The 24,599-nt window shown below is 42.8% G+C and overlaps 1 protein-coding gene across 1 annotated transcript; it reads right to left on the bottom strand.

Moving 5' to 3' along the window:
* Positions 1-2,550: 2,550 nt before the first annotated feature.
* On the bottom strand, positions 2,551-16,158 carry LOC125399998 (lanosterol 14-alpha demethylase). The gene is given in 8 exon segments (XM_087902229.1): positions 2,551-2,807; positions 3,275-3,369; positions 13,226-13,377; positions 13,379-13,405; positions 13,756-13,878; positions 14,128-14,418; positions 14,944-15,073; positions 16,155-16,158. Coding segments are annotated over 8 exon segments (1,056 nt in total). The 3' UTR covers positions 2,551-2,573.
* Positions 16,159-24,599: the final 8,441 nt, after the last annotated feature.

The raw sequence follows: 24,599 nt of genomic DNA on the forward strand, positions 1-24,599 counted from the left end.
AGGCTGTCCTTGAACTCACAGAGATCCACCTGTCTCTGCCTCCCCCGTGCTAGGATTAAAGGTGTGTGCTACCACACCTTGAAGTCACAGAGGTCAATCTACCTCCACCCCTTGAAGTCACAGAGGTCAATATGCCTCTGTCCCCCAGGCATTGGGATTAAAGGTGTGTACCACCACACCCTATTTCTCCCTTTCTTTTTTATTTTTAATGACTTTAACCTTTAGCCTGCATATATTTTTAAAACACTGTAAACCATTTAGAGGTTTTCTTCCTCTTTGAATCTCTCTTTACTGTATATCTCTCTTTTTCTGACCACATGAACCTTTAATTTACTAAGCAATATGGAGAGCAGTGGCTTTGACGGCTAGATCCAGCCCACTCCCCAGCTCTCCAGTCTCATGGCTGAGATACCAGCCAGAACTGTGTTCACTGCCACAACTCTATGGCATTTCAAGGTCCTTGCCAGCAAGAAAACTGCAGCATTCTGCTCACAGACCACACTCAGTCAGACTGCCTGCCTGAAAGAGTCAGAGTTTGCCCTGGCAAGACGGCCCAGAAAGTCGGCATTTTAAAACGGCACAGCTTTTTTCCTGCTATGACTGAAAACCAAAAAGCATGTGTTCAGCTTTTCATCAACACTGTTTAAGTGTTTCATGGCAGGACCTCTTAATGAGCTGCAGGATTTTGCAGCTAAAGCTGAGTCAGGAAGCCTCTCTTAGATGAGAGCGCTTGCTTGCCTCTAGCAAGCAGAGCAGACCCGAGAAATTGCTACTACCAAGAAAACATGCTTTACTCTACTCTTTCCCAAGCTTTCTCAAGCTTTCTGTGGATTCAGTTATCCGCGTCTGGGAGCCATATGTAACATGAGAGGGCTGACTTGTTGGAGTATCTGTCCCGCCCAGTACCCCACAACTGGCAAGCAACAAAGAAAATCACACATAGTCTACATTAGGTTATAAACTGATTGGCCCATTAGGTCAGGCTACTTATTAGCTCTTATGACTTATGTTACCCCATTATCCTTATCTATGTTACCACATGGCTCAGTACCTTTTCCAGTGGGGCAGCTTACATCTTTCCTCTCCGGTGGTCTGGGCAGAACTGCAGAGGAACCTCCCTGCTTCCCAGAATTCTCCTGTTCTCATTGCATCACCTCTACTTCCTGTCTGGTTCTCCCGCCTATACTTCCTACCTGGCCAATCAGCGTTTTATTAAAATATGATTGACAGAATACAGACAATTTTCCCACACCACTCAGGAAGCAGAGGCAGACCCATAAATTAGAAGTTAAGCTAGTCTACAGATAGAATTCCAGACCATTGAAAGGTACATGTCAAAAAAAAGAAAGGAAGGAAGGAAAAAAAGAGAAAAGATTGGGGCATCTTTGTTGTAAATATTATTTGCTAAAGAAAAACAAAATTAAACATAGCTTATCACCATGCTTGCACAGCCCATTAAGCATTTATTTGTGGGAGGCATAGTTAAGGAACCACTTACATTGGTCCATACTCAAGAGAAGTCTGCCAGTCTGGCTTAAAGTAAAAAGTTAGAGAACTTTCCATAGCCACAAACCAGAAGTAATTGACGAAAGAATTGATAAATTCTGATGAGTTAGATGACTTACTGTTGCATGGAGGCCTCTTGTTTGTTTCCCAGCTGCCCAGACTCCGAAAATAACAACACATAAACTGTATTAATTAAATCACTGCTTGGCCAATTACTTAAGCATATTGCTAGCTAGCTCTTACATCCAGAACTGACCCATCTCCATTATTTTATATTTTACCACGAGGTACATGGCCTACTGGCAAGGTTTCAGTGTGTCTGTTTCTGGCAGTGGCTCTGTGGTTTCTCCTGACCACACCTTTCTTTCTACCAGCATTCAGTTTAGTACCCCCCACCCCGCCTAGCTCTGTTCTACCCTATGAGGTCAAGCCAGTTTCTTTATTAACCAATAGTATTCACAGCATACAGAGGGGACTCCCACATCAACTTACAATGTTACATAAAAAGTATAAACAGATAAACAAACAGGAAAGACAGCAGTGGGTGGAGTGATATACAGCCACAAGCCAAGAATTGCCAGTAACTTCTACAATTAAGAAGAAGCAAGCTGCCTTCTTCAAAACCTTCCATGAGAGCATGGCCCTGCCAACACCTTGATTTCAACTGGCCTCCAGAACGGCAAGGTGACAGACAATCCTGTTTGATAACTAGATTATGTAGCTATAGAAACTCTAAAATACAAACACAGAGATGAAGAAAAGCCAAGACCATGATTAGGACCACCTGTCATTACAGAATCTAAACTGCTGAGCTAAAGGTCCTTTAAATTATTAATCTACAATCATTTGTATCTTATGTTAAGTTTATTCATTAAATAATGATCTGAAGTTCAAGGTCTTCATATGTTCAGAACTAATCAAAGGACATGGGTCAGAGAGCAATGGAGCATATACAAAGATTTATCCTTAGATTTAGGGAATATTCCATTTTACAAAAATTGCATTCCCCAAATCTCTCCCTCCTCCTCTTCCTCTCTTCTCCCCTCTCTGTCACTCTCTCAAGTAGTTTAACTGAAGAAAGACAAATAACAGAGGCAAACACTTCTACCTAAAATATAAGCAAACCTCTTACGAGCTCCAAATGACACATGAGCAAACTTCTCTCCTGGTGCTGAATTTTTCTGTAAGTAGCAGTCAAGATTATGGTCCAAGCGTTCTACCCAGAAGTCTTTCAGCCTTTGGTTGGCAGTAGGAGAAACACACACCTGATGCCCTAGAGGAATGCTGTACCCTGCCACAATCTACAAAGTGAGAAAGAAGACATCTCGTTAGAGAATGTTTCAACACGGTACCTAACAAGATGAACTGTACATGTGTTTAAAAATTGTCTAGATAATAAACCAAATAAAATTATTGAAAGCTGATTTACAAGTGGGCCAATAATGCACTAAAAGTATATATACAAACCTAGCTCAAGGAAGAGTAGAATTTCAAAAACTTTTCATAATCTGACCTATATATATTTAAAATATATTTATAATTTACAAAATTATTTACAAAATATATTTAAAGCCAACAAAAAATGTATCTCTAATGTTTAAAAACTGCAATTGTTAAGTAAAAAGAAATAACATAACCAGAATTAGAGTTGCATGTTTATTACCTGTAATTATGTAACAAATTTTATATATGTATAATAATGATAGTTTTTACTTTTATAGCTTAAAATATTTTCTCTGAAAATGGACCCTAAGGAGGGAAATCTAGCTGAGACTTACTTGACCATCTTCATCATGGTAATTATAGGAGGTCTCAGTCTTACCGTTTCTTTTATGCATCAGTTAAGCAAATTCAGATTCTTCACTTTGGAGAGATAGCTTGCTCAGCCTAGATATAGTAGGAAAGGCTTTGGTCCTTCCTCAAAGCAGTGTGCCTTACCCTCTTTGAGGGGTAAATGGGGGTGGGAGGAAGGTGAAGGGGAGGGAGTGGAAAATGCAATTGGTATATAAAATGAAAAAAAAAGTTTTTTGTTTTTAAAAAAAATAAGATAAAAATAGAAAAAATAAAACACTTCTCCATCAAAAAAATCAAGGATCATTTCTGATCCCCCCCCCCACAAATAATTACCATACCTCCATCATAGGAGGAAATTGTTTTAATTTCCTAGTTAGTGTGAGAGTAGAAGGGCAGTGGTATCCGTTCCTTGATGGCTTGGACAGTTATTCAGTCAATGGGAAAATTGGGGGCCAAGAGAACATGGAGAGGGTCAACTGTATGGTTAAGAACCAATAAAAATCACCCTGGAAAACTGAGATTGTCAAAAATCAGGGTCAACTTTTCCAAAGCTATGACAAATTAAACAGAGGCATATAACAATCTACCATAAGTTCCTTCAAGAAAATAAATGCTGTATCTTGGTGAGAAAAGCAAGTTTTGGTATGGAACTCACACTACTGCAGATCAATGGGAATCTTGGAAAGCAAAGCAAGGCAGCCATGGCCTCACTACTCCAGAGAGGTGAGAACAAATATGCCAAGGATAGCCAGATAAGAGTAACACCTCCATCCCCCAACCCACATTCAGAAGCGGAGGCAGCCTGGGCTACATTGAGAACTTGTATCACAGAACAACAAAAAAAAGAAAGAAAAATACGCAGCAGATATTGTTTAACATTGTAAGTATCTGAGGTCAAGGTACACTTAAAAATTAAAACCAGATACTTATGAAGGCAACAACTGGGAAATGAAAATGAAATGTTGACAAGAGACCCTGAAAGTCCTAACATAAAGCCACATGCATTGTACTGTGCTACAACATGCAACACAGATATGACAGAGATTCAGTCTCCCACATGTGGCTGACCAACACACACCACAAGTGAAGGCGAAGGCAGGGCTGTAACCGCCTGAAGAACTCTTCCCAATATCCTCCTATTCCTCCCACTGTCTCTCTCCCTCCCTCTCCAGTCCTAAGAGCAGTCAGGATTTCCTGCCCTGTGGGAAGTCCAAGGTCCTTCCCCCTCCCTCCAGGTCTAGGAAGGTGAGCATCAAAGAGACTAGGCTCCCACAAGGCCAGTCCATGCCGTACAATCAAAACTCAGTGCCATTGTCCTTGGCTTCTCAGTCAGCCCTCATTGACAGCCACATTCAGAGAGTCCAGTTTGATCACATGCTCCATCAGTCCCTGAAGAACTCTTGGTAACATGCCCTGAACATGCATAGCTTCCTCAGCAAAAGCTAAGAGTTGAAGACAGTTTAAAAAATCTCTAGCTGATATGCTCAGGAATAGCAGCATCTTTAATCTCAGAGGCAGGCAAATATATGAGAGTTCAAAGTCAGGCTGGTCTACACAGTGAGTTCCAGGCCAGTCAGAAAGACATAGTGAGATGATGTCTCAAACAAAACAAAACAATATTTACAAAGTCTCCAATCATTATGTGCCCACAAAAACAAACAGTGGAGTTCAGTGAATACAGATGAATGCAGACATCATAGAACCCTGTACATCTGTTTATGAGAGTCACTGAACATAGACAGGATCACACACGTTTACAAACCCTGCAGAGGTAACAAACCTCGGGGGTAGGAATCTCATTTCCAGAGCTGCTACTGCTTTCCAGCGTAGCAAATTCAACAAAAGTATTAGAAACTTGAAAAAAAAATGAAAATAAGAATTCCAGCTAGTATGGACCACAAATGGAAAGTAGATGGGATGTATCACCAAATTCTATTTTTTTTTTAACTAAAGCAACTAACCTCTTACAAGCATTAAAATTTAGTAACAAAGGAAGAGAACAGAAAACAACAATGGCACAGCAGTCAGAGGCCACTTGGGGGCACACAGTACATGTCCATTTTCCTTGCTGGCCACCTCTCTGTCAATCCTCCTTCCTCCTCTCCTACATCCTCGGCAGCTACCAACTGACCTCAGGGACCAGACCTGCAGCTCTAGCTGCCATCCTGGAACCCTCAGAAGGAAATGGGAGGCCATGGCCACAACCCCCAATAAGGAAAGACACTGAATTCAGCAGGTGAATTAAAATAGACTATTATAAAGACCTTCAAAGAACAAAAAGAAAAATTAAGCCTAAAGAATTAAAGTATGAAACAATATGATAATGCCTCATGAAATGGAGAATAGTTTTGTAAAATATAGAAATTCTGGAACTGGAAGATATAAATAAAATTTTCACTAGGGTAGATCAATAGATTTGAACTGGCATGAAAATGAAAATGAAAAGAATACTTAAGGACTGGCAAGACAGCTCAGCAGGAAAAGGCATTTGCAGCCAAGCTTGATCCAACACAGTGTGCGGGGCGCCATCCTGTCCAGCAGGAATGAACCCCACCAAAAACGAGAATTCCTTCTCTGGTCACATCTTTATTTGGAGCATTCCCTTGAGGAAAATTGGGGGAAGGGACGATAGAGCAGGGACGAGAGAAAGCTTAGAGAGAGAGCGTTGGGCCCCGAGGCAGCTGCTTTTAAACGGCGGAGCAGCCTGAACGCTGTCCTGATTGGTTAATGCCATTCTGCTGGTCTGAGCATGTGCAGGCAAGGGTGCAGGCAGGGTTGCTCAGCCCCACGTGGCTACCTCCAAACTGCAGGACCACCTGTGCCTCCAGGTGGCTCCCAACATCTCCCCCTAATTATTGTCTTTAAGAGCAATAAGGCAAAACTATTTTCCAATCTGGTCCCCACCTAGACGCAGCATGCCAAGGATATCTCTGCTCCCACCCATCTCCAAGGAGGGAGAAAGGCAGAATAGAGTCAGTCAGAAAATTGTTAAGAGATAAGAGGTTGCACAGGGTGTTGCTCAAGTCGATGGTGTGAAACAGCTGCTCTTGGCACCGCCCAGAAGGTCATCTCTGCTGCCTCCGCATGAATCTTCCACAGCAGGACACTCAGCATCCACTGGGTCATCTTCTTTATCTCTCTGGTCGGTCTCGCTGGCATCCAGATGTATGTCAGCATTCCTAGAAAAACATAAACAAAACTCTCCTCCCAAATTAACATTTAAGAGTACTAAAAACTCTCAGTGTAAAAATTCAGCACAATCAGTACTGGAAGTAGGCTGGTTGAGACTTGCATGTCTCCGTTTCAAAGAGCAAATCTTGTTTGCCTGTACCAGCAAAATTTTGAATTAAAAATTAAGTGTAAAGAGAATGCAAGAGAAATCCTTTCTCTGGGGGAAGCTGTCACTGGTAGTGTAGTCCCCCTCTATTGTTTAAAAACCAAAGCAGTTGTCATTGGGAATTGAACTCATAACCTTTGGAAGAGCAGGCAATGCCCTTAACCGCTGAGCCATCTCTCCAGCTCCCCTATTTAGATGGAAAAACCTCTAGGTAACATTGTTTATTTCATCCGTTGCCAGGGGCAATAGGTAATGATAACCAGGTTGACGCGCCTTTATTATGATAATTAGGACCAGTTCTTTGAGGGAGAATGGACGTCGATCATCTGGCTACTTCCTGCTGACAAAGGGGCGATGTTTGGGGGATAAATGTTTTTATCTGACTGAATTTTTGGCGACAAATGTTTTTATCTGACTGAATTCTTGGCGACCTTGACTGAGGGCGGCAGCAGCGGAGGCGGCGGCTGCCACAGCTCCGCCTCTGAAGCCCATTATGGCGCGCTCCGCATGGCCCGAAGGCATGGCTTCGCCCCGGGCCGTGGGCGGGCTCGCCGGTTATCCCGTAACTGCGAACTGTACCTCAGCCTCACCTCAGGCATTGAATTCGCACTGCCAAGCTCCGGCGAGGGGGGGCATCCGCCCACCCGTGGGGGGGCTTCTCCTGCCCGGTCCGCCTGCGCGCAGAGCCCCGTTCTCTGGGAACTCACCTCCCCGCTCGCCCATGTTGCTATGGAAACACAGTTTTTCCGCAGAGCCGATTCAGCTCCTCTCTGCTTTCTATGGCGCCGCTGCTCACCACGCAGCTTCCGCCTCAGTCAGGCGAGTCCGCTCAGGTGCTGAAAAAGTCCTCCAAAAACCATAGCCCCGCCAGAAGGCCGGGACATATAGCCTCTGATGTCACACGGACTTTAGCCCGCCCGCGACCTGGCTATTCGCAGGCCTCTGCGGACTCCAGCAAATTTCCCGCCAGCAACTGGTTAGCATGGCCATGCCTCCCGAACGAGCTAGCACTGGAGAGTGCAATTTTGCGTCTCCCTCCTGAGTAGCTGGGATTACAGGTGTGCACCACCGTGCCTGGCCCACTTCCGTGTTTCTAATCAGGCATTACCGCTCAAAGGCGGGCCGGCTGCCGCCAGCACTCTCAGCACGATCAAGCAGCTTGTCTTTCTCAGTCAAAAAATTAAAGTTTTTTGTACGTGAGAGCCAGAGACTGAGCTCTCTTATCAAAATTAGGCGAAAATCACCTCCAAAAGCTCTGTGGCTCTTTAAGAACAGGGAAGGCAGTGATCAAGCTCGCCTCCCTACGAGACTGTTGCCTCCAGTCTCTAACAGCGAGTACGCAGGTGGACGGAGAGGGAGCGGAAGCCGCGGTCTCCCGTACCCCATCGTCCTCAAAGTCCCGCCTTAGTTACCTCGCCTTTTTTGCTGCTGTTTACATTCCTCCTGCACTGAACTTAAGGGATTTTTCTTCCCCGTTGCTTTCTGTACCTTCTTTCAGATACCTTAACTTTGATTTTTTTTTGTATTTTCTTTTCTATTTAGGCCTATCCTTTGAAATTCCTTTTTACATTTCTTTTCCTCCCCTTTCTGGGGATTTCAACCGACGTCACTCACCGCTCCATGTTCTCAGAGTTCTGAAATTCAAGGCTCTCTGTGCTGGTGTCTGATTTCAGCTTTTTCTCCCGGGCTTTCTCAGGGTCCCCCGGCGTAGTTGTCAGGGTCCCTCAGCGTCCCGGAGTTTCGAGCACCAGTTGCGGGGCGCCATCCTGTCCAGCAGGAATGAACCCCACCAAAAACGAGAATTCCTTCTCTGGTCACATCTCTGGTCACCCTCCGCCGAGACTCGTAGACGAGGTCGGAAAGATGAGGATCGTGGACTGGGTCATCCTGTTGTGTGGCCAGGATGCATTGTGGATTGAGATATAATTAAATAAGAGATAATTAAAAAATGGGGAATACCCCGGGTAAATCAGAGTTAAAGAGGTTGTTGTGAGAAACAGTTGTCTGGTTTTAAATCTAATGTTTTCCTTTTAAAAGAAAGGTTGCTTACACATTTTTAGAGGGCTCCAGACTAGGAGCGGGAGAACTGGTTTTCTCAAATTTTTGGAACAATAGCTCAACTATACCAGATTCAAAACAATCTATTTAGGACCTAAAGAGGTGTAGCTAAATTTTGAAATGGTATGTTGCCTAATTTTCTAAAATTCCAGACTGTGCCAATTTACATTTCCACCAATCGTGGAAAGGTTTCTCTTAAGTATAAACTGTGAACAATGTTTGATCTTGGTCATGTCATTTAAAATAAGATAGTCTCAAAAGTTATTTTGATTCACAATTCTCCAATGATTAAAGATGTCATATTAAGGATTTTTAAAATATCTTTCAGTCATTTTTAAGTTTGTCCATTGAGAGTTTTTCAGTTTAGATTTATTACGTATATTTTAATTTTATTAATTGCTCTTTGGAGGACTATTTCTGGAGTCCTAATGTTTTCTGTATGGATTGATGACTGACAAAGATTTCCTCATCTGTAGCCAGATATGTCGATCCTATTAATTATTTCTCAAATGTTGGCGGGAGGCAATGTGCCCCCACAAAGATAACAATTTTAATAATGCTATCCAGTTGTATGAGTGCTCACGTACTGGATCAGATAATAATTTTCTGCCCCTGGAAAGGTTCCAGGTGGAGTTGATCCTAAAAGATATTTTGGGGCTGATGGTTCAGCCCAGTTCAAGACCTGCTACAATTGTGTAGGCCAATAAAAAATAATGTTTTGAGGTTGGCTAATTCAGGCCAATATTTAGGCCGGTTGCAGTGGCACAGGCCAATAATGTTTGCTCTTTGGAGCAGAGACCTGTAGGTCTCTAAGATCAAGACCAGCCGACGTCAATACTGGCTGAGCTAAGTTTTGTTCTATTTGTTACTCCCAATATGTAACATGGTCTAGTTCATGAATTAATTTGGGGTAGAGGAGCGGTTTATGTGTTTCCACAGGATGCAAGCAATCCATTTGGGTCCCTGAACGTCTGGTGCGGACCGTGGATTCCTCTATTCAGAGACCTGAGGACAAGGCGAGATCAAGAGACCCCGCGGGCGCGGCAGAGGCGGCGAGGAAGATGGCAGATTCCTGAGAGATGATCCAGCGCCTGCCTTTGCCCCTTTCCCAGCTTCTTATCTTTGCTCTGCCTTGATCTGCCTGTTTAGCCTAGGCTGCTCTACCCCCTGAGGGGAAGCAGTTACTTCCCCTACCCTAGATTGCAACATTGAGTACTCGCGGCGGGAACCCTGCGAGTCAGACAGAAATACCATGGACATTCAAATTAATTTAAATTCTCGATTGGATGCTGTAGTGAATCTTTACAAACTGGGTGTGGATTTTGACCTCTGCTGGTCGCTGGTTAGGATTTTGCTGCTTTTCTCGGATCCCGGAATACAAAATTGCTAATTGGCTTTAATTTAGTATGGTTAGTCATTCCAGGGGTCCCATTTGCCGGTGCCGTAGCCTTACTCAAAAGGGCTCTGTTCAGAGCAAAACGTTTCAGACACTGTGCAAGCACAGTCTTTTCCAGGATTGCTCATGTGTATGCTGGAACATCTTGACTTGGCCAGTGGCTTCAGGTCCGCCACGGCCTGGCCCTAGTAGGCATTCACCTCAGAGTATCTTTCAGCATAAATATGGCTGGATTCAATGTATGACTAGTAAGCAATGACGGGTTTATTGCACGGGGGGGCGGTCTCGCCTAAGACAAGGGGTGCGTTTGGACCTGAACACATTCCCGTAGACGGGTTTAGAGATCTAACCCAACGACCGACATGCCTAAGACAGCTGCTAGTCATCATATTTTATATATATTTAAAGGGAGACTTGTAGGTACACAGGTTCCCCATTTTTCCCGAGGTGCTATGCAGGGCTGTTCTGCTTCCTGGTTCCACTGCATCAGCTTGAGGGTGTGGCATAGAACTGCCCTCTCCTGTTATGTTAATATCACCTACGGCCCAAGGGTGTAGCTCAGAGAGAACTCTTCTGTCATGGTAATTCCACCTGCAAGCAAGGTTCTCGCCCGCAGGCAAGGTTCCCGGGTTTCGGCACCAGTTGCGGGGCGCCATCCTGTCCAGCAGGAATGAACCCCACCAAAAACGAGAATTCCTTCTCTGGTCACATCTTTATTTGGAGCATTCCCTTGAGGAAAATTGGGGGAAGGGACGATAGAGCAGGGACGAGAGAAAGCTTAGAGAGAGAGCGTTGGGCCCCGAGGCAGCTGCTTTTAAACGGCGGAGCAGCCTGAACGCTGTCCTGATTGGTTAATGCCATTCTGCTGGTCTGAGCATGTGCAGGCAAGGGTGCAGGCAGGGTTGCTCAGCCCCACGTGGCTACCTCCAAACTGCAGGACCACCTGTGCCTCCAGGTGGCTCCCAACAACAGTGGAGAGAAGCAACTCCTTCGTGCTGCTCTCTGACCAACACCTGTGTACCATGGCACACACAGGCACATACCGTACACAATAAATAAGAAACAAAAGCATTGAACGAATAAAAATAGGCTTAACAAAGGGGTATAAACCTTTTCGTTGAAAAGTAAAAAAAAAAATGAAAATGTTGGAAGAGAATGAAAGACTAAAAAGAACAAAATGGGGTGTGTAAAAACTAACAGTGTTAGGGTGGTAATACTCCCAAATGCAATGCAATCAATCACAAGTTCACAGAAATTGACAAACTGACTCTAAAATTGTTTTCTATTTTATTTTATATACAAGTCACAGTTCCCCCTCCCTCACCTCCTCCTGATCCCCCCACACACACCTCTCCTTTAAAATTCTTATAAAAATTGAAGGAACTAGGAATATCTATAGTAGTTGGAAAAGATTAGAGCCTCACTCTGAAGTTCAAAATTTACAGAAGTAAACATATAGCTAACCCAAAAGCTAGGCAATCAGCTTGATAAAATGGAATTCAGGATTCAGAAATAAAGCCTTAAATTTATGGCCAATAGATTTTTGACAAGCCCATTCAGGGGGAAAACAGTCTTTTCAACAAACAGTCCTGGGACATAGGGTTTTCTATATACAGAAAGGTACAATGGTCCCTCATCTCACATTATATTTAAATTTAATTCAAAACAGGACAAAGACCCAAAAGTAGGAAAAGACTGAGAAGAAAGCAGAGGGTTAAGTCAGTCTTTATACCTTTTGAAAACACACACCTGATCAGGATGATGAAAAGCAGTCTTACTACAAAGGGACAGGATCTGAACAGACACTCTCCTAAGAGAACAGCACAAAACACTCGGCCATCAGGGAAAAGCCACCCAGTTCAAAAGACCACACCACCTACATAAATCCAGGACAGATAATAAGCACGTGTAAACATCAGAACACACACAAATACTGTTGACAAGGTTAAAAATGGAGCCAATGTTTGGAAAACATTTATCAGTTCAATACATCAACACATAATGATGTATGACCCAGCAATCACACTCCCAAATATAGACCTCAGAAAGTGGAGACAGCTGAAATAGCTAAAAATGGACAAATGAATAAGTAACATGCCGTATGTGCATATTATAGAATATCATTGGAGACAAAGATTGGAATACTGATACATGTTCCGACATGGATGACCCTTAGCCCTCTGTTACAGCTTGGATGTCATTAAAAATGTTCACCAGCCACTAGCACTCAGGAAGTCAATGCAGGAATCTCTTGAGTGTGAAGACACCCTATTCTACATAGCAAGTTCTAATCCAGCCAAGAGCTACACCGTGAATCTCTCTCTCTCTCTCTCTCTCTCTCTCTCTCTCTCTCTCTCTGTCTCTCTCTCCCTCCTTCCTGCCCCCCTCTCTCTCTCAAAAAAAAAAAATAAGTGTTCTCCAAAGGTTCATATGGTGATGGCAAGAAGTAGTAGAGGCATTTTTGAAAGATTTATAATAGGTGGTCATAAGAGACATGATCCTCTGAATGAGATAGGTCAATTGGTAGGGAAAGAAGCTAATTAAGAAGTAGTTAGCTTATTATCAGTCAAAGATGGCAAAATAAAATTATAGATATATACTCACTATTATATATGTTTATAATATATACTATTATAACATTTAATATGCTATGTTTATGCTTATCAAAAATTTTTGAAAAACACACATACTCACACATATATGGATTTACCCCAGGAATGTAAGAATATCTGAATGTAACATACCATTTTAATAATGTGTCTAAACAAAATATAATAGAAAAATGGTAAGACTGGGGTGTGCTTCAAAATGAGTCCTTTCCTGCTTTCCTGCCCAGCAAGCTGTGGGGGGGTGCCTATATCACTTCTGCCCAAATACAGGTCATGAAATTCCATGTAATCCAAGGCTCCTACACTTTATAAAAAACCAGAACATACATATATGCTCCATGTACAGAGGCCAGACATTAAAGCTAAGCACCAAAGCAACAGGGCAGAGTGCACTATAGAATAAAACCCACCTGCGAAGCTTACAGAAGCAACAGCTTGGCGCGTTCTGCTCCATAAGCTTGTAGAAAGGTCTCTGAGAGCCTATCAGTTGGAGCTATAGTGAACAGAAGGCCTCAAACTGTGCACAAACGTGCTCATAGGCTAAGAGAGGCAGGTCCTCGCCACACACCGCTTTCTGTTCTAAGTAGTACTTTTCTTGAAGCGGTTTATCTCTGGCCAAAAGAAAGCCCATCCAGGCACTGGTGGTGGAGGAGGTGTGCTGTCCCGCCAGCAGCAATCTCATCGTCTGTCAGAGGGTGCCTATCCCTGGGAATGAACCACACACTTACCATTAATACAATTTCTGGACATGATCAACTCTCTTCCATACCTACTACCAATCAGGGTCTCTGGTGCCCCCCACCCCCCCCCAAAAAAAGCAAGACCAAACCAACCAGGTGAAAGCAGGATGTGGAAGACTTCCTTCCAGCTTATTTGCAGATGTAACCCACGCCAGCTGCTGAGGTCGTTATAAGGCATGAGGGCCCAGTGCTTCCTGTCTCTACAATTTATAAATACCAATTTATTGTTCCATTGCCTTTGCTTTTTAACTGAAAATATCAGTAATCTACATTTTCATGTATAAGTTGTTGTTTCAGCTTAACGTGTGACCTGACACTTCTTATCTGAATGTAGAGTCTAGTAAAGATGGGAGAATGTCATCAACTTTTTCTTCTGACTGCCTGCATTTCTTGATAGCCTTATAGAAAATATTCTTGATCTCTCAATGGGCTCTGTCCCTGCATCTACAATTTAAAAACAATATTTTCAATAGAGTAACATTTTATAGGCTCACAGGTTTTTGAGTAGTCTGGAATGCCTAGACCAAGTATGAATTTATTACCACTCTATCTACCAAGAAAAGAAAAAAAAACAAAATAAAAACGCCTTAAAAGTCTCATATACTTGATTTTCATATATATAAATAAAGCGCTGGTAGTTATTTTAATGTCTACAATGACAACCAATGCATCTTTGTTAGGACAAACCATATTCGAAATGTCTTTTGAATCCAGAGCCAAACAGAATCTCTTATCCGGTTTGTGTTCTGAAGCTCTGATCCAAACAAAGGATTGTAAATGCAGACGTCTGCTTTCTCTAGGGCTGGCATTTTATTCTTGATTTCTAGTGCACTATAGTCCATATGCAGTGAGTTTTCTGTCTGACCTGACTCAGCAGCATACTCAGTGCTTATAACATTCATCTTTATCCGCTCAAGGTGAGAAGGTCGGAACAAAGCTGGAATAAAGTGAGATTGGGCATGGCATTCATCTAGCCACCTGGCAGAGAGGAAAAAGCCAAAAGTGAAGGTGACAAAGACAGACTGCTCTAGAACTCTGACATGTGACACGTTCTAGTATGTCCAACTTGAAAATATGTGTAGTGTTAAATACTTAATAAAAAGCTTTGTCAATAGACACAGCAATTATTCTATAATGCCTATGCCATTATAATCGTAAAACCCTTATAGAAAATATGAAGTACTTCTATACTGGGCCTTCTGAGATGTGATATTACCCAGAAGACAGACTATCACTGTTCCCTTACAAGAGTAACTACTATGCTGACTTTATAGGAAAAGAATCTTGATCCTGAAATCTGGGAAGTGTTTATTATTTCGCAAAGATAAAATCAACGTCTTCTAAGTAAGCAAGGCAATCTTACTTGGTGGATTTTTCATCTTTATTATAGAAAAACTGAACACTTTAATATAATAGGTCATTTTTCATTAATATTTTTCACAAGTGTATCTCAGACTAATTTCAATTATGATTGATTAAAAATATTCTTAATATGTTTCTTACTTATCCAAGGCTATTGACATCTTTGCTGTAAGTGTTGCAAAGTGAGTACTGGATTCACTACAAATTCTCATAAGATCTTGTAAGCAGTAAAGAATTGGGCATCCTGGAGTATATGAATGTTTAGCAATATCTGAAAAAGAAAGACAAAGAATTATTCCATTACATAGTTTACAAATACATGTTTTTAATGTAGAGCATGTTCTCAAAATTTGTGGAATATAACAGAAATTGTTCTGTTTGCATTAGAAAGCCTGCTCTGTGACTTGTCCACTCTGATAAATACAGCATTTAGTATCTTAAATTTTAGTGTGTTTGTGCGTAGATCAGGGAACAACTTTTGGGAGTTGGCTCTTGTTTTCCACCTTGTGAATACAATGTGTCTTGTTTTCTGCTCGTGCAGCACTCCAGGAGAGCTGGCCCATGAGGTTTTGGTTGACTCATTCTACTGTCTCCACTTCCCAAACTCACAACTGGAATGCTGGGCATCTACAGGCTTTTTGCCTGTTTTATCTGGATTCCAGGGAGCAAACTCAGGGCGTCAGGATTGCATAGAAAGCACTTGAAATCACCAAGCCAGCCCTCTGGTCCCAGCATTTATAATCTTTATAATCTCTCTCCTTTTTTTTTATTTTTCCATTCAAAAATTTACACTTCCTCCCCTCCTCCCAGTCCCCTCCTGCTTCCCCACTCACCCTCCTCCTTCTTCCACCCTGCTTGAGAGAGGGCAGGGAACCCTGCCCTGTGGGAAGTCCAAGCCTCCCCCACTACATCCAGGCCTAGGGAGCTGTGCATCCATATAGACTAGGGTCCCAAAAAGACAGAACATGCCGTAAAAACAAATCCCAGTGCCTTTATCAATGACCTCTCAGTCAGCCCCCATTGTCAGCCACAATCAGAGAGTTCAGTTTGATCACATGCTCGTTCAGTCTCAGTCCAGATGGATTAAGTGAGCTCCCATTAGAACAGGCACACTGCCTCAGTTGGTGGACCAACCCCTCGCGGTCCTGACTTCCTTGCTCCTTCCTTCTGCTCTTCTACTGGACCTTGGGAGTTCTGTCTGTTGCTCTGATGAGGGTCTCTGTCTCTATCTCCATCCGTTGTCAGACAAAGATTCTATGGTGATATTTGAGATAATCATTAGTATGATAGTGGGGCAAGGACAGTTCAGGGACCCTCTCCTCTGCTAACCAGGGACCTGGCTGGGGACATACCCATGGACACCTGGGAACACCCCTAGAGCCGTCTCTTGCCACCCCTAAAATGGTTTCCTTAATGAAGATATCTTCTTCCCTGCTCCTATATCTGTCCTTCCTCCATCTCAACTCTCCCATCCCCCAAGCTCTTGCCAGTCTTTCCCTTCTCCCTTCCCTCTCCCCCTCTCTCCTTCCCCCAACCTCACCCCTATCCTTTCTCCCACCCCATGCTCCCAACTTTTGCCTGGCAATCTTGTTTGCTTCCAATTTCCAGATGGATCTATATATGTTTTTCTTTGGGTTTACCTTGTTATTTGACTTCTCTAGGTTTGTGAACTACAGGCTTAATGTCCTTGGTTTATGGCTAGAGTCCACTAATGAGTGAGTACATACCATATTCATCTTTTTGAGTCTGGGTTAACTCACTCAGGATAGTGTTTTCTATTTCCATCCATTTGCATGCAAAATTCAAGATGTCATTGTTTTTAACTACTGAGTAGTACTCTAATGCTGTTGGACTCTAATGTCAAAACCGAGGAGTCACCCCCAGAGACCACCTCATATATCACAGCCGATGCAAAAGCATGAGGATTTTATTAATTCTGTCATGACAGGGTCCCTCAGCATTCGGGAAGCCGAGAGACCCCGACTAGCTGGTACAGTCTACTTTTAAAGGAGAAGGCCCCATAGAAACAAGAGGGGTTGTTCCTTGACCATTATGATTGGCTTGTTCGAAAAGGGCTAATACCAATAATTGACTGGAGAACTATTGTCAGATCAGATGAGGTAAGAGGTCATTTTGACCCCGTTTCCCAGGGGACTGAGTCAAAACATACGTATGTGGGTAATTGTTCAGGAACTGAGTACGTGCATGTGTAGCTGTTAGCTCCTTGGTTCCCAGGGGAGGAGGGGAAGCACTAAGGCACGGAGGCTGAGAGGGTTTGGAATTGTCAGAAATGGCTTCAGAATTGTCTAAAATCTTACAATGCATATGTATTTCACACATTCTATTTTCATTCTTCCATTGAAGGGCATCTAGGTTGTTTCCAGGTTCTGGCTATTACAAATAATGCTGCTATGAACAAAGTTGAACAAATGCTTTTGTAGTATGATAGGGCATCTCTTGGGTATATTCCCAAGAGTGCTATTGCTGGATCCTGAGATATGTAAGTGTTGGTGTATCGGGTCGGTCCGATAAATAACCAGACCAGCTCAAGAACAACAATTATATTTTTAATAATTGGAAAGGGGGGAAACTCACGCTGCTAGAGTGGGAGGTCCGAAATCTGAAATGGTCTGGTGAGCACAGCATGGAGAGTGTGTGCACCTTTCTACCCGTTTTTCTACCTGGGCTCCAGGCGGCCACACCCTAGCCAGGTGTGATTGGCTGAGCTTCCCCATCAGAGGTAGATTGATTCCCAATTTCCTGAGAAACCGCCACACTGATTTCCAAAGTGGTTTGCTTTCCCACCAGCAATAGATGAGTGTTCCTCTTACTCCACATTTTTTCCAGCATAGGCTATCATTGGTGTTTTTGATTTTAACCATCCTGACAGGTGTAAGATGGTATCTCAAAGTTGTTTTGATTTGCATTTCCTTGATTGCTAAGGAAGTTGAACACGACCTTAAATTGCAAAATGTATTAAGATTTCTAACATCTTTTAAAATGCTAGATTTTTTTTAAGCTAGAGAACACTTAGAAAAATGAATCTTGCATGCTAGAGCTGGCCAACAAAATAATGCAAATACATGAAGCAGCTGAAGCACATCAATACAAACTCGGAGACTGAAATTGGGAGTTCAACCTCAAGTCAGATTTACCTCGACCTCAGTCCAAAATGATGATCCCGCCTTCAGGAATCTCAAAATACAACTGTGTCTGAGAGTTGTCTTCTCCCATTTTATAATCCTCTCTAGTTCTGGGGTTAAAGATTTGCACCAATGGGATTAACGGCATGCACTGCCGGTTTCTATGGCAACTAGTGTGGCTACTGGGATTAAAGGCGTATGTCATTGCAGCCTGGTCTATAAATCTGGCCTTTTGGGCTGTTTTACTTTTCTGATCCTCAGGCAAGTTTCATTTATTAAAACACAAGTAAAATGTCACTACAAGCAGCAGGCTGATGGATGCCTCTAATAGGTCATTAATTTTTATCACAAGCATTACTATCTTACATGAGGCAAACGCTCTACGGTTGGTAAAGTACCTCAATGAATTCTCTCTATACTATAAATCAATTGAAAACATGAAATAATATTGTCCCTATTTAAATATAGTTAAATTTCAACTCTTAGGGCTGGAGAGATGGCTCAGAGGTTAAGAGCACTGACTGCTCTTCCAGAGGTCCTGAGTTCAATTCCAGCAACCACATGGTGGCTCACAACCATCTGTAATGAGATCTGGTGCCCTCTTCTGGCCAGCAAGCATACAGACAGACAGAACACTGTATACATAATAAATAAATAAATCTTTTAAAAAAAATTTCAACTCTTAAAGATTCGCCTAAAGTCTCAAAATGAATTAGCTACAAGACCTGCACTGAAACTCACAATTTCACAATCCAGGACATCAAAAGCTCAATTACAAATTTTATAATTGCTCTGTAAATGCCATCAACAATATTATTGGGCAGAGGATTTTAGAACTACAGCAGACATTTTCTTGGCCTGATTATGTTATATCTATTTTTAGGCTATAAATGGGTCTCACACAGTCCAGTTTGGCCTCAAGTCTCCTATGCAGTCAAGGTCCACCCGCTTGGTTTTATGCAGTGCCGGGAATCAAACTCAAGACTTTTTTTTTTTATTATGTATCCAATATTCTGTCTGTGTGTATGTCTGCAGACCAGAAGAGGGCACCAGAACTCATTACAGATGGTTGTGAGCCACCATGTGGTTGCCGGGAATTGAACTCAGGACCTTTGGAAGAGCAGGCAATGCTCTTAACCACTGAGCCATCTCTCCAGCCCCCAAACTCAAGACTTTTATGCATGCTACGGATCTATAGCTCAGCCCCTTAAATAACTTTCTATTTAATAATCTACACATGTAAATGAATGCCAAATTATTGAAAGGTATGCAACAGAAAAAGTACAATTGGGTGGAGATCTAGACTAACTAGCTCAATAATAATAATTGCAGCGGCCGGGGCTGGAGAGATGGCTCAGTGGTTAAGAGCATTGCCTGCTCTTTCAAAGGTCCTGAGTTCAATTCCCAGCAACGACATGGTGGCTCACAACCACCTGTAATGAGGCCTGGTGCCCTCTTCAGGCATGCACATAGACAGAATATTGTATACACAATAAAAATAAATAAATAAATACATAAATACATAAATGAATAAATAATTGCAGTGGCCGGGCAATGGTGGTGCACACCTTTAATCCCAGCACTCAGGAGGCAGAGGCAGGCAGGTCTCTGTGAGCTCGAGGCCAACCTGGTCTACAAGAGCTAGTTCCAGGACAGGCTCCAAAGCTACAGAGAAACCCTGTCTTGATTAAAAAAAAATAATTGCAGCATATGCTCATAAAGCTTTATATGCAAATGGTATTACAGAATGACATTGAACGGCAGGAATCAAATGTTATTAAATTTCCTCAGTTCATAGGACGTAGCTCTATATTCCCGAGAGTTGAGACTGGCAGTATTCTTTGGACGGATAACCGCAACATATGCATATTCTATGTTTTCTGAATGTCCCATTGCTTTATAAAACAAAAAAAAAATGTTCTTGGAAGAGTAAATGACATAACTAGTGGCAAAGTAAAAAAAAATATACATAGCATTACACCCAGTTCAACAGCTTTTGTTTTCTAAATATTCACTTTGCAAAACAATTGTAAGATGTTGATTTTTATATCTTATCATATATAATGCCTAAAAGGCAAGCCAGAGATGACTTTAATCTTCTCTTTATCATCAAGAATCAAGAATCTGTCTTTGGGGCTTAAAAGGTGGTATAATTGTAAAATATCTTATAAAATAAACAAGAACTCAAAATAGTGCTTCAGAATAATGCACTCTTATTTTCCATAAAGTATACAAATAAATGTTAAGTTTGGAAGCTGGAAGTAGCTGGCTACTTTATACCTGCTGACACTCTATAACTTTAAGCGAGAAAACACTGATTTAGACATTGGCATGACCTAACCTAGGGTTTATAACTATCTTTGGAGATGCCCATCATAGATCTGAACCATTTAGTCAGTAGACAAGAAAAAAAATATTTTCCATTTCTGTTGTCAATCTCTCAAGGTGATCAATAGTTTTTCTTCTAAATATATTCACTGTGTCGATGTATGTAACACTCCCACCCCCACCCCCCTGCAATTATTTTTTACGTCTCCACTGGTCAATTCTGGAAAAAGTAAGTGAATTGCAGTCACATAGCTGACTGTTGAATGTTCTCCTTGATCAGTGCTATTACTTTTTCACAGCTACACTAAAAAACTTCTCTTGGATCGAGTATCTTATCCTTTTGACTTTTAAATGTTCCCCTCAGGGATATGCCAGTAAATTTCTAAAAGAAATCAACCACAGAGTTTCTTTCCTAGTCACACTGACATGAACTTTAATTTTAAAAGGCCCATTAGGCATTAGAATGTTTTTTTCATATTTAATGAGTTCCTTACTACTTCAACTCTCAGGAGAGAAAAAAAAAACATTTTCCAGAAAGGATTGAAATGCTACTTGAGAGGATACACATTTACTCTCTTCTCAGATGCAACTGATGTCCCTTCAATACTCACTTTTCTAAATTTAAAAAATGCTTTATTTTTTAAATTTGTATCAAAATTAAATTCTTTTAAAATACCAGTAAGTTCTAGCATTTCAATAAAATTTAGTATAAGAGCTTAACAAGTGTTCTTCATAAATTTTTAATTAAAAATTTTTTAATTACAGAAGTTTTTATTGATTTTGTACCAAAGATACTAAGGTATTTCGATGAATTTACACTGAGACATTAGGATGAAAACATTTCATTTTGCTTTAAATTCTGAGTAAAGATTCATTCCCATTCTACAGTCCATGGGATTTTTTCAGTTCAAATATTTTAATAAGATCATACTGAAAAGCCACTACATGCAGAAGAGCTGCTTACAGAAAGTGAAAAAGAGGCTTTTCTCAAAAATTCCTGTTTAGCAATTATTATTTTCATCTTCGATAAACGACTAAAACATAATAAACTATAAACGATAAGATCTATGGATGCCTTAAAGACCGCAATCTTCTTTAAAAGGCATTGTACTGTGGAGACACTGCACAAAATACATGGCAATTACAGAAAACAATGCTTTCTAGAAATCACCTACAGAAGAAGTGAAGTAGCTGTTCATTTTCTACACAGAATTTAAAGTAAACTAATTCTTGTCTCAATCAACTCATGACAAGAAGGCGCAGTGAGGAGCCGCCACCGTCTTATTCCTCTGCCTTTCTAAGAGGACCAGGGGGCTCGACCCAACTTCCTGCTGCAGGAAGCTCCCTGGGGGTCAGCAGAAGCCGCCGCCCGGGAGTTCGGGTCTGGGCTCCTGCTCTCCACCGTCCTTTCCCTTTCCTCGGCCCCAGTCGCCCTTCAACCTCCTCGGACTTGGGACTCCTAAGACCTCAGCCCACACCTCCCCGCTATCGGCACCGGCGCCGGGAAATAACTTCCGGGGTCACGCCCCATCCTGCTTCAGGTGTGCGGCGGCAAACCCTCCGGGTCGCTCTGCGGGGGGCGTGGTCGTGCGGGTCCGCGTCGCGGTGTCGGTGTCTGCGGCGGCGGAGCCGGAGACTGGCGAGGGGAGGTCGGCGGCCGCGGCCGGGCACGCACAGGCGCTGGACTTGACCGAACGGCGGCGGCAGCCGGCGCCACGGCCCCGCCTCCGGCCCTGAGAGCGGGGCGCAGGCGGGGAGGATGGGGCGGCCGCCCGGTGTGAGCTCGCGCGGCCTCGGGCTCGCGCAGCGCTTCCCGCGGCCTCCAGCGCGCGTCCTCCGGCTCCGGGTGGACGGGACGCGCAGTGGACCCGAGGTCACCGGCTCGGCGCGAGAGGGAGGCGGCCGCGGCGGAGGAGCCCTGCAGCCTGCGGGATCCAGCCGGTCCCCACCGGGAGAAGGAACCGTAAGGCGGCTTCGCGGCTCGGCTCTGGCCGAGTTCACGCCCTTCCGCGTCTCTTAGAGTGTGCCCGGCGTCCCTTCCTTCTGTCCCACCCTGAACAGACACAGCAGCCTCTCTGTCCCGCGGGGTTTCTCTTGCTCACGAGTTTGCAAACCTCCCGGTTTCCGCAGTGCGTCCCACCCTCCATAAGTCTACTTCGCCTGGTCCCTCTGCCCTCTAAAGATTCGTGCCCTCCTTCATTTCCTGGTGAACCCGGAGCTCACTGCCTCCGCAGCCGGGGTTGAGATGTGAGAAACCTCGGATTCCTCCCACTCCGCGGACCTGAAGGACCGCGGAGCGGAGCGAAGAGGTTAAAGGTGCTTTGCAGGATTGTCCTGGGTGGGGGGATAGGTGCAGATGACATCGTTGGACCGTTTTGTTGGTTGGTTTTGCCCTTCAAACAAAAGAATGGATGCTCCTCTGTACCCTCATTCCTGCCCCTGTTTATGGGAACTGTTCTTACATTGATGTTGGAGTCGGAGGAAATTGGAGCTGGAGCTCTGATGAAGCAGCTCCTGAAGAGGTTTTATTCCCACAAGCTCCGTTCGTATGGAAAGGCACGTTGAAAAATCTTGTATTGCAACGACCCATTCCAGGAAAGCTTTACTTGTAAATCTGAAGAACGAATGTGGAAACTGTTTATTTAGATACTGTTAATTTCTTAGTGTTTTGATTACTATTTGACTAGACATTTCCCCATTAAATTTTAGTTTGTTTTTTAGTCTGCAGAACTTTCCAGAAATTAGGTTAAAATATAATTTTATTACTGTCAGTGATTGAACAATCGCTGTCATATGTCTTCATGTATGTACTGCTTTTCAAGGCATTGTAGAAGGCGAATGATAATCTCAAAATAATGGCACTCTGTACTTTGCAGGTTCTGTTACTATTCTGTAAGCTACTCTAAGGTAGGGTGGTAGCAGTTTTTGGAAACTATTATTTCTTTAAGAACAGTAAGTATGTTTCGTCACCCTCCCTCCCAACATCCTTTTAGCAGTCCATTCTGTAACTTTGCACTTCCCGGGCCTTAGTATTAAGCAGGCTCAGAAGATGTAGCTCCAACTGTCTTCTGGAAATACACTGTGGGACTCCACACTTCTGAGAGAGTTGATTGTCTTCCTCCTCCTTTCCTGAGTGTGTTCACTTGTGAAAGTGGAGTGCATATATTTATACAGCCTACCCGTAGGTAAAAGATCAAAGGTATTTTCGTATATGAGTAGTTACAGTTGATGGAAGAAATATGAATTATTCTCCATTGGTGGAAGTGAAAACTTTCCTCAGTGCTTTTAATAGTTTATTTTTCCCTTTGAGGCTGCATATATCATTCACCTAGGTTAAATTTTTAAGTGTTTCAAATACTGAGTTTTATTTGACACAATGGACGTCAGGATTAACACACAACACAACTTCAGGTTCTGCAGACAAGCCTTTATTCCACTTTCTCACACAGTATATATAGCCCTCAGCAGGGGAGGCCAAGACAACAAAAGCAGGAAGCTCATCACTGTAACTCAATGGCTTAGGGGTAAACATCCTTAGAAACATTGCTGAAAACAACAGGTTGTTCCTGTTTTTGTTCCTGTTTTCAACCAAGTGCAAGAGTGCAAAACATACCAAGTGGGGGTGTGAAGGACCGGAGGAGTTTCTCTGCATTATCCTAAAAATGCTTAGGTATCTTATTTACCTTCTCAAAATGATCTAACAGCTGTTTCTACAAGGAGCTTGCTTCTGTTTTTTGGTTTGTAAAGACGGTAGGTATTTATAACAAAGAATTGGGAGCTCATCCTCTTTGCTACTGGAGTGTGAATGCCTCTGTGTGCTTTACTCACGTGGTTAGGATAGATGGTTTGTGTGTGCACACATGTAGAATACACTCGTATGCACAACATCCTTTTTTATTGTTTTACTTTGTTTCTGAGTCATTTTCCAGACTGTCCTTAAATTTATTGTTATAGCCAGGATTGAGTTATATCCCTAACTTCACAAAACCAGCAAGCAACAAGTTCCAGGATGTTTCCTCAGGAGTGAGAAGTCGGATGTAGGCTGTCTGGGGCAGCATGTGGCTCCACAGTGCTGTCAGCAATGCGTGCTCCTTGCTCTTTCGGTTAGTGGTCCTGTCTTATCACCTGCGGTCTTAAGGTGACACTCCAGACTGAGTAGCAGCTTCTCTCTATTGCTTCTCTCATCATCTATGCCTCTGGGTGTGTTAACAGCATCCTATCTAGTAATGTCGAGAACGGAGCTAAGACAAAAGAGCTGTGCCCTCTTTCCATCCACATAACAAGTTCTTTTCTCTTCTTTTAGAAAATAATTCAGATTTGGCTTCA

Source organism: Myodes glareolus, chromosome 27 (genome assembly GCF_982192425.1).
Source record: "Myodes glareolus chromosome 27, mMyoGla1.1, whole genome shotgun sequence".
In the NCBI taxonomy this organism is placed as follows: Eukaryota; Metazoa; Chordata; class Mammalia; order Rodentia; family Cricetidae; genus Myodes; species Myodes glareolus.